The sequence below is a fragment of the Opisthorchis viverrini genome, assembly GCF_000715545.1.
Source record: "Opisthorchis viverrini unplaced genomic scaffold opera_v5_589, whole genome shotgun sequence".
In the NCBI taxonomy this organism is placed as follows: domain Eukaryota; kingdom Metazoa; phylum Platyhelminthes; class Trematoda; order Opisthorchiida; family Opisthorchiidae; genus Opisthorchis; species Opisthorchis viverrini.
This window is the reverse complement of record NW_008752253.1, coordinates 115,898-127,081: the sequence shown is the minus strand read 5'-3', so window position 1 is coordinate 127,081 and position 11,184 is coordinate 115,898. Positions and strand designations below refer to the sequence as shown.

Here is an 11,184-nt window from a genome sequence, read left to right as displayed (position 1 = left end):
GAATTACGGACATTTGTGAATATGGACAAGTTTCTGTTTGGTGACAGGACTTGGTCCAACCAAATTCCACATTTATGCTACTGTAAAAAACTGCGTAAGGGTCATTTCTGCTTCATTCCCTCATCCGCCTAGAAAACTCAAGATGGAAAGCTTATCCTTCATGTCTATGCTCAGTCAATTGATAATTTAATCATTTGTTTACTTCTCAGAAGACATTGCATTCTGCGCTGAGAAGGTATGAAACAGCATAAACGTGAACACATTCCAGGATAAGCGAGATCTTATACGTTTCAGAATGGCTTGGTAAACAACCGATAGTTTTTAGTTGGGCAACGTTTCGCTTTTGACACAAAAGTTTCTTAATGCCAAGTGAGCTGGTCAACAAATTGGCCAGGATATAATGCACGCGTGGAACCAATCAGTGAACCCACTTCAGATAGTCACACTAGATCAGTGTTGAGTATGAAGTAAGGCTCTTGTCGATTACTGTGTTTGCCAAAATCTTACTTTGGTGGATTGCATGAGTTTCAAGGAAATGCTGATCGAGTTTTTTTTCGTTAGTATTCCACTTCGGGGTGTCATTTTCAGATTTTCCTTGGTCTTTGAAGGGTTGTGAGTGCTCCGAGATTTTAGTTTGAGCTGGTGGGTTGAGGTCATTTGGAATTCAAACGATGTTTACTCTACACCCTGTGACCGCACACCAATACGTGTAAGATGGACCGATCCAAAACCGTACTCCACATGCTCGCCAGTTCCACGCTTTCTATTCTGTTAACACTGGGTTGCTTGGCGATTTCTACCGCCTCGGCTATCAATCTCTGTGAAGTGGACCGTGGTCATCGCCCCAAAATCTAAACATGTTCTAAATCTCTTTTGGGTTTCGTATCGAGTGCGTGTTCCGCAATTGCCGAATTTTTCAGTAACGCTGAATATTCTTCTGAGATTCTCGGCGGCCTGTTTTTTATTTTCTCCGATTCAGGTGTGTAGTTCCCAGCCATCTCTCCTTGGTGCGGTCTTTACATTTGGTTTTGTAGACACAGTCTCTGGTTCCGTTTGCCGGGATACAATCGCTCAACTGCACAAGTCAAGAGCGCAAAGTGTTCCCTCTCTGGAAAGCTACTCTAATGTAAATCGTGTTTAGAATTCTGCGAATGACCTGGTTCATGTGGAATACGAACCAATCCCGATGGTTTCCCTATTGGGTACTAACACCGGTACCAACACCCTTCGCAGTTGATGCCCAATCAAGCTTACTATATGTGCAGTACCACGAAATTGGTTCTTTATTTGATTTTGGCCGTCGTCCGATCAGCTTCTTCTGTGCACAGGGCTCTTACACGCTTAAACATTGATGAATCAATGCCAGCGAATACCGATTTCGCATGGGCAGACGTGTAGTTCAAGTCTGCCCCGGTGTGTTTTGCTTCCCATCTTTAGTATTCCTTGATCTTATGAGTGAAGCAGTCTAAAAAGGCCAGTTCACCCGAAGGTGACTGTCTGCATACTAAGTTTGATCCGTGGGCGCACTTCATTCAGATACCTGTAAAACTCACTAAACATTTCTCAGGCAAAAGCTCTCTGTTCAAATTCTTCCGTAAATATATTGTCAAAAACCAGGATTATTGAGATTTCAATTGGTAACCTTGTATTGAGTACAAACTCCTGAGTCATAAAACGAGGTAGGTGAGATTGAGACATGCTTTTATACCTTCCACTATTTCATCTACCATAAGCTGAGTCCATTCGCTACTTTGTTGACGAAGTGTCGTGAATTCCTAATGTAAGCACTAGATTTCCCGTTTAGGGGCTCTAAGATACCGGCCGAGAATCTGACCAGTTCATGTGGCGAGGAGCCTATTCCGTCTAATATCTGTTTCACCGAAACATTTGGTTGATGGATTTTTGGAAGGCCATGAAGTCGGAAGGAGCTCAACCGCTTCGCTCAGTCACTCACTAAAGGAATCCTGGATGATGGGTGAGTGAATCGGCAGTAAACTTTGACAATTTCATCCTGGATGCAACAACGCTGCATCTAGCAAGGACCCACGGATTGCCAAAGTTGGAGGAAGTTGCTTCTTACGAGGCGGTATCTAGTCAGTTCTAAGCGCAGTGCATTGCGATTCAACTGGTTAGTGCAATGGAATTTGAATGGCAATTTTGACATACCGGTTCACAGTCATTATCTTTCACACATACGAAAACCGAAGTAGCGATCGAAAGTAAATATTCGGCACGACTGGACCTGCGCGTTATGTGAGTATTTGTGATCGATCGGGCATTTAGGCAGTATTCGCCGAAATCCCGTTCGCCCGATCATTTGCAAGTTATCTTACCGCAATCGGTCTATTATTTGACATAATAAGTGTTGTTCCATACCGGCTATCCGATGGAATTTGGCTATAGCATGATTAATCACCCAATTACCTGATGAGCGTTTCTCCTCAGTGAAAGTAAACATCGGATTAAATTACCCAGGAAAACCCAAAATACAACGGGTTAGACGCTAATTCAATCCGCACTCTCATCAAATGGGGTTTTTAAATTGCCCGCATGTTCCACATGAAATCTAGGGAAAGCTTTGGTCATTAGATTATGATGGTGTAAAAATCTGAGGGAATCGACAACTAGTTTTGAGGGGAGCCCCAAATTGGGCGAAACCTGTGATGGGTTGCCAAGAGTTTTCAGCAAATGCACCAGTAATATATGACCCCTAAGCAACAGCGTATTGCGTACATCGAACAGCGCACCAACTAGAATACTAAGGAGGCTTGCGCACCTCATTCGTTTGAAGCGGGCCATCACAAACAGGCAATTCAAGTGGATAAATTTGTGTTTCTTATCGAAACCGCATTCATGTGCAAATGAGCGTAGTTCTCAAAATGTTTCCAATTTCGGTTCAAGTAGAACATGGTGTAGATAGAAACTCGGGGACAGATAACGAAAAATGACCAAACCGGTGGTGAGCTGCTGATAGGTTTTAAGCAAACTTATGAGCAGCGTAACTTCCAGAATGAACATAGTCAAAATGCACGCCCCCAGAGCCTAGATAGCTACCGGTGAAACATCAAAAATAATTTCCTCAGGTTGACAGTCCACATGAACTTGACCGAGGTGATAAACATCTGGCTCATGGATTTCAGAGTCATCCGACTTTCTACTCGTCAGATTCCAGCGACATGTATACGGAATATCTGGAATAGCCAGTTAGTAATTTATGTACCAGTGCATGTACGGAAGCCCTTCGTCGCATATCTGCTTATCAGAACACACCAACTGCACTTTTGCAGACAATAGAACAGGAAGCTAAAACTCTTTCGTGCACCTTGTTTCGAACAAAATACTATTCTACTTCATATTTTTATTCTTCTTGAAGCGGTCTTCCGGAAATTCTCTGGATATTCACTGACTACTAGGCAAATGTAGACTGGTGATTTTCGCCGTAACCTAAATTGCTGATCAGCCAGAATACGTGGATATCGACTGTACATCACCATGAAAATGGACTTGGCTTTGGTTAACTGTATGCAAGCACGATAAGCTAAATCGGTAACTCCCATTCTCTGCCCCTATACTATGATCACTATCGTTCGTTGCAACAGTGAATATCTGTTCGACACTGGTCGGTTTGTGGGTCAGTTGCTGATCCAGTATCCGCGCTTTGACACGTTCGAAAGCCTCATGTGCTTCCCTGATCCACTAGGAATTTCCATTTTTTCCGAGCAAGTCGTACAGTGGAGCAGCAATCTAATGAAAATCCCTTACAAACCGACTGTAGTATACTGCTCATCCAGGAATCTGCCGTAGAGACCAGTTGGAATTGGAAACAGCACAGTTCTTGAGCTTTGCCCGCTCTTCTGGCAGTGGCCAACCGCCCGTGGCCCACGTTATGCCCCATTAGTTTCACCGAAATCTGAGCAAGCTGTGGTTGAATGAACGGACTGTTGCTGTCCCTTCGGTTGTTGAAATTTTCTACGTCCTCGAGCAGTCTCGATATTTCACGGTGTTGCGCTTGCTTTCCGAATACTGGCAACGATCTGTCAAAGCAGAGGACCGGGAGAATACGGCGCTCTCGGTTGAGAATATCCTATAATAATTTAAACGGATGCCGTTTGTTTTATCCGGGGCACGATTCATATTATCCAAAGCCCGTATGATCGGGGTCAATAATTTTTCCCATCTGATATCAACCACGGATTCTGCGCTCTTGAAAGAATATGCTCCCATGCTCGTATGCTTTATGTCTTGGCTGATCAGAGGATCGTTCTGCACTGACCCGTCGCATTGGCGCATTCAGTGCACTGACACTCCGTCGAATTTCAGTCGGAATCCCCGGCCGCTCTCACGGCTAGCGCACACTGTTTTAATTCAGCTTCGCTCCCTTCCCGTCTCAGCGATTCACCTGCAGATGTACCAATCAATCACAGCTTCCTCTTCCTCTCTATCTAGATGTACGTATGGTGGTCTGTGTCACTGCAAATTATTCGACAATAAAGCAGGAATCCAATGTTTATTATATACAACTGGTCGAGTACGAGGACATTGATTATTTCGGTGGCGAGGCATGCAAAATTTGTACCAGCGGCCGGCTAGTGCGTGCCTCTGTAACTCCGTCTTTTTGGGTGCAGGCTGTTCGTCGAGTTAGTTCACTTTGTTCTTCAGGTCCTCCACTGCTGAATCATCCCTGTTCTCCTGCGACTGCAACGTGGTCAGAGTTACCTCAGCCGATTCTCGTGCCAGATGCACCATGTGTTCCACATTAAACTGGCTAGTTGCTGTTGCCAACAGCTCGAATCGGGTCGTCCCCACTGTTAGGCACTGGATATATCATCGATTCGTCCTCTGGAGGGGCTCGTCCGTTAGCGGTGCATCAAAAAAAGAGTAAGTTTGCGTGAGTGCCGGGGTATTGCAAAGGTGACTGAGAAAAATTAAATTATGAAGGGGGACAAGTACTGGAGAGCTTCATGACGCGCTTGATACCGTACGTTCCCAGGTCGCGTGTAGCGCTTGAACCGGCCAACGCACTTAAACCATCATGATATTCAGCGCAAAGAAGGAGGGCGGAAAGAGTAAATTGAATGAGGGTAACAAACACCTGTCAAACTGACTCACTTGGAAATGTAAATTGACAAACTTTCGACGCAGCCTGAACCTACCGTTATTCATATCAAAATCTAAATAGCCCCCTACGTCATTCGTTCTAGACAGAGGATGGTAAGGGGAAAAGAGAAGTCCGCTGACTAGAGAACTCTCATGAAACAGTCTAACCCAGGCTTATACAAAGACGCTATAGATCCAGTTGCGAACTCTCACATGTGATGAACATGATTGATACTTTATTCATTGCTCTACTCGTTATACCCTTGGTTTAATATTCCAGATTCTGTACACACACGTCAATTCGAATACATACGTGGTGATTGTTACACTGTGCTGAATTCTGAATTTCTAGTTCGACTCGTTATACCGATATACCTGCGGCACATGGTTCTCATATTTTAACGTCGGGATTCGAACAGTTCATGATGCCTGCCGAAACGGAACCATTAAATGTTAATTCAGCTGCGCGAAACGCAGACGATTCTTCGGAACGGTTCGACATATGAAGTCTTAAATGTTCTCGCCTCTACTACCGAGTTATCGCGAGCTCTCTTGAGAAAATGACCTCACTCCAATGGGGAGCATCTGCTAGTTGTAAATCTAGAAACTTTGGAGGGGCGCTGGACCGAGTTGCGTGATTCGCTTCTGTCGTTTTCGTAGCCGACTAATCGGGGGCAAAACATGATATTTTAAATTTCATGCGACTTGCTCAATCTTGTGTCTCTTATTGTGGGAAGCAAAAGGCATCATTTAGGTTAGTTAACCATGCCGCCTGAGGAAACAAAATGCGAATTCAAATTTACCTTTCCCGGGAATTTCGATTGGGCAAAATACCACACTCCTGCATACGGTTTCCTACGCATCCTCGGGAGCGGGCACGTTTAGGTGATTTATCCTTGGGATACAAATACTATCACGAGCAATATGCGCACCAAGTGAAATGAACCAACTCATCATTGAAGAGAATTGTGAAACTTAGCACGATCTGAAGACATCTCGTTTCTATTGTTGACACTGGTGGTGTTGAGTTTATTGTTCCGTAGTCAGATCTAACTGCATTCCACCCCAGTGTCATTATAGTGCCCACGAGTAGACAATAAATTCAAACCTCGAACGAATTCTCGTGCCCCAAATACATCACTAAGTCACTTCACAGATCGTAACTCTAATTCGTTGGTTCAAAAATTTGGGAAATGTGAATCTTGTAGATGAAACTATTTCAGATATTCATGCCCTCACAGGCGAGCGAAGTAATTCATCTGCGGTAAAACTTTTCTGTAAGTCCAAAAGTTTCTGATCCGAATATCGACGTGGACGCATTACCTGAAAACATCCCTACCCTTTCCCTGTCTGTTTTATTCAAAAATTCGTTTTCACAACGTTTTGATAACTCTAGTACCCGATTCTTGTCAAAACATGACTTCATTGTTGACACTGATAGTGTTGAGTCCAACATTCCACACTCAGATGTAACTGCATTCTACCCGTGTCGTGAAAGTGCCTAAAGATATCAACATTTGCGGTATCACTGGACATTCTGTATCCCTAGTTGGTAGTTGAACTACCCCTGTGAGATTGTTCCAAGGTACCTCAATCGATTGTATTATTCTAGTTTCAACCCTGGGACTACTGATTATCGGACTCAAAGTTCTGGAAACTATTATCACCCCACTGACTTCTTTGAATGAGAATGAGTACAAACAACTGATTCTAAGTCCACAGGTAGCATGCAAATATCCAAAGTGAGACTCGAAGTCAGAGGAGACCCTATAATTTTTAGGAGACGTATTGTTTTATTTGGCTTACAGGAAGCAATGAATTCAGTGTGTGGGAAAGGAATACTGTCGAACCATCGAACTGGGCAACTCTGATATTTACACCAGTAAATGCTGACGGCATTACTCCGAGTGTTTGTGGAAAATACCGGCCAACGCCAAATACGCGGTGACCACGATGTACATGCACTACAGAAGAGCCCGGAAAGGTACTTGATGTTTAATCAGGATTAAGTGTGTTCTCAAAAATCGATCTTAAGCATGCCCATCTTCAAACACCACTGGAGGAAGAACACCATCTGCGAAGAAAATTAATTAATCATTCAGATGTTTTACCATAACACCCAAACGATTACGATGTTTGAGATACTGCCCAATTTTAAACAGGATTGAGCGAAATGCCAGGGTTGAGCCCGAACCGCGAACCCTCCGACCAGTAAGATCGTGCCTTAACCACTGAGCTATCTCGAGCTCTCCAGAGAAAATATCCTCACTACAATAGGGAGTTCTGAAAGTTGTACCATGACTATGGTTGTAAATCTAAAAACTTGGAAGGGGGGCTGAACTGCGGTGTTTGATTCGCTTCTGACGTTCACGTAGCACGACGAGTCCGGGCAAAACAGGACATGTTAAGTTTTATGCGACTCGCTCAATTTTATGTCAACTATTGTGGGAAGCAAATGACAACTTTTGCGTTTGTTAACCTGCAATTCCAATCCCAATTCGCATTTAGCCTGGCCCGGGACTTTCGATTGGGTCAAATATCATGCTCCTGCATACGGTGTTCTAGACATCCCAGGAAGCGGCAACTTTTATGTGATTTATTCTTCGGACGCAAATAATACCACGAGTATTTCGCGCATTGAGATGAATGAACCAACTCGTCATTCCGTCACCGAAGATGATTCTGGAACTTAGTTTAGTTTACAATCAAGGTGAAATTGTCCGGTATATACGAAATATTTCTTTGGGTTCTGTTGAGTCATTCGACAAGAAGTAGTTAATATGGGATTGATAGAATTTTATCTATCAGAAAGTTCCAAATCCTAAAGTTAACCCTAGGATGGTCGGAATCTACTGATACCTAATACCTCCACCAAAATTTGAATAGGAAAGCCGGCAAGCATCCAGGCCAGTTAATCATTAAAGCAAATTGGCAAAAGCGTTCATGCACGCCAAAGATGCACGACCAAATGTGATTAGCGCTCATTCATCTCTCAGTAGTACGACGGATGTTGATGGCTGTGCACTAAACGTCCATCAGACTGCCTGTAATAATGCCAGAAAGTGCTCTTTAAATAGCGAGGAGACTTTGTAACATTTCCACTAGCACGCACTCGCTTGTTTGGAATAAGACTGTTGTGTACCTTTTCCGGCACTGGACACAGGAGTGGAAAAACCTGTAACAGCAACATTCCTTTTATTTTACCCAAAGACGAGGTGTAGCTGAAGAGTACATCTGCTTTAATCGACCTTTTAATTCTGCGTGTAACCGAAGCAATCGGATTGCCGTCTGTGTTGGGCCTTTAGCTTGATATCAGCCTCTGAAGTTATTTTACGCTGCGGGATGGCAGTGGATTGCCCGGATGAAACGCATTCCTTACGGCAGAAGGAAATATTATGACTGCTGTTCTTACAAAGTTACAACACAAAAGTTAACGGGACGGGAATTTCATGCGTATTGGCTTGCATATCGCCGATTGCTTGCGATCAGAAGAACAATTTACCAACTAGCGAATGACGACGCATTTCATGCTGGTGTTATGTAGTGGCTGGCTTCCACTACAGGGAATGTTACCTGGCTCCAAACAGCAACTAAAACATTGCAATGTAAGAGTGTTCTATACCGTAGTCCGCATTTCACGTAAAAACTCGGAAATTCATTTTATTTTGGCAAAATCACAGAATGCGGTGCGTATTCGTTAGGAACAGACGTTGTTGACAGAGTCAATGAGGGTTTCAGCCTCGTATCCGAGTTTGCACATATCCAATAAATGAGTTGTATGCTGGGCAGCCTCGAAGACCTGAAGGCAGATTGATAACAGAATCTCAACTATGAAGTCAGTCTAGCCGTGGAAGCGAATGATTCGCTACACATAAGAAATACTTAGGATCCTTCATTTTGAGCACAGTTTTATACTAATGACTAAGATGCTTTCAACCGAACAGGGAGGTTTTTTCACACAAGATTCCTCATAACGGCCACCAACAGGCTTCAGCATTCTCGTGAAGAACCGGCCATTATGCTTTGCAGTGCGGAAGATTATCAGTGAGGCGCACTGAATGTCAATTATATATCGGGTACGCGATTAAAACTGGCATTTGTAGAAGATGTTGGTGGGTATCGGTATATCTGAGTTTTGGATATTTTGAGGCGCTTTTATATATATATACGCACGATGTTAGCGAAGAATACGCAAAATATTTCAGCTGCGTAGCAGATGAGTGACTGTGCGAACTCCACGAAACAAAATACGTAGTAAAACTATGACCGGTTTCGCCCGTCTTGGGGTTCATCAGGTAGTCGCAGTCACAGAGTTTCCGTCAACCTCATGTTTTAGTTTAACCCGAAAGATTTTGTCAAAGACTCATGCTTGTAAACGGATTTGGTTTCGACATGGGACACCAGTGAACCGCCAATGATGTTTCGCTTCTACTGAATGATCATCCAGAACACAAGGCTGATGGGATCTCAGGAAGTTCGCCTACCTGATCAGCCCTAAGAAAGGCGGAACTGGTCGTCAGCTGTCTAAACCTTTGCAGCATCCATAGGAAAGTAATTGCAGGTAGAATCGAACGAGCTTTGTAAAAAAAGGGCTAGTCTCGTTGATCAAAAAGAGGGATATATAACACCATATACGGAAAAACCTGAGGTTAAGTCAACAGAGATTTGAAAGTGGTTGTCAAAACATTGAAACCAAGATACACATTCAACGTAAGACATAGGTTTTCATATAAACTGACCCGAGTTCATTGGTCATGGATTTCATCCTGGGCTTCTCTTTCTAAAGTTTTACCGCACCAATTGTTCCAGATTTCTGTCGGTTGGACATCGATTTGTTCGGTAAATGGTCCTCGAAATTGTGCGTTTTTGAATAACATCCCCAACGATTCCAGCAAGATTTGCTGGCCCAATCATGCATCACTATATTCCTTAGCATTGTTGAATACAGGGATCCTTCATAAACAAAGAAACCCCTATTCACGGCTCTCCTGTGTCACTTCCAACAACAATCTACCAATTTTCTTGGTGGTTATGTTATGGTGGTTAGAATTCAGTTCTCAATGAGTTCAAACTGAATTACACTAAACTGAACTGAACTGAACTGACCTGAACTGCAATGAAATGAATTGCATTGAAGTCAGGCAGCTTCATCGAGCTGCTGTCAAGCTTGATAGAACTATATGCTTACTCCGTAACACTTCGTATTTTCGAAATTCTGATTAATCTCCATCAACTTCCACCTACCATCAGTCGCCTTAGTGAGAACGGATTATGATGGAAAATAGCTTACAAGATGTTGAACTAATGAACACCATGTTCCGACATGAACGTATAATCTCAGGAAGAGAACGAAGGTGCAAGTGGTGTGAGCATCACATTTGCCCCGAAAGTTCATCTGCTGGACGTTTAACTAAGAGTAGTTTTGAGAATGAGGCTTGCCTTACGTGACGCCGTGGATGAATGCATTAGTAAGTAATGTATGCATATTTTGCCCACTCTTGTTTCGGTGCACCACGAAGTCAACCTGCCTGCTGAATTGTGAAGCAGTGCGTCCGGAATTAACCGAATACTACCTTGAAAAACATTAGCTCATCCCTCTTGGACAGGCCTTTTTGCGTTGGCTTATGGTGGGCTGTCACATCCTCGAAGATATCACGAAACGTTTCCCTGAAGATGTGGCCAAGCTGAAAGAAGCGAGAAGTACAGTTGTGGGAGGTTGTAGATAGACTATAAATCCTATACGAATCACGTTGGATTCAAGAAACGGCCAAAAAAATATTGAGCTGTTGACGTTTGATTGCTCCCGTACTTCCTCAATAACTCTTCCCCAACATTCATTTCCTTTGATGAGATCGACTGCATACGAAAAATGAAAACAACAACAATTGAGCATCACTTATTGTTATCGAGAGCTCTGTCAATGCTGATTGGAAGAATTGAATTCCTAGACTACTCACTATTAAGAAGAAACAATATAAAATCACTCGGTTGCCAGGGTAACGCAAATTACTGACGAAATTCATTCTTCTGTACATCAGTTTGGAGTACGTACAACCTCACTGGAATTTTCATGAATTTCGCTGAATA

General features: G+C 43.2%; 1 protein-coding gene across 1 annotated transcript in view; it reads right to left on the bottom strand.

Annotated features, from left to right (window-relative positions):
- Nucleotides 1–11,120, bottom strand: part of T265_15545 (hypothetical protein) — a gene marked incomplete at both ends in the record, with an annotated part of 27,285 nt that extends 16,165 nt beyond the window's left edge. The window contains one exon of the mRNA XM_009178570.1: nucleotides 11,108–11,120. Within this exon, the coding sequence (XP_009176834.1) occupies nucleotides 11,108–11,120 (13 nt within the window). The remainder of the gene's footprint in view (nucleotides 1–11,107) is intronic.
- Between the last annotated feature and the right edge of the window lie 64 nt (nucleotides 11,121–11,184).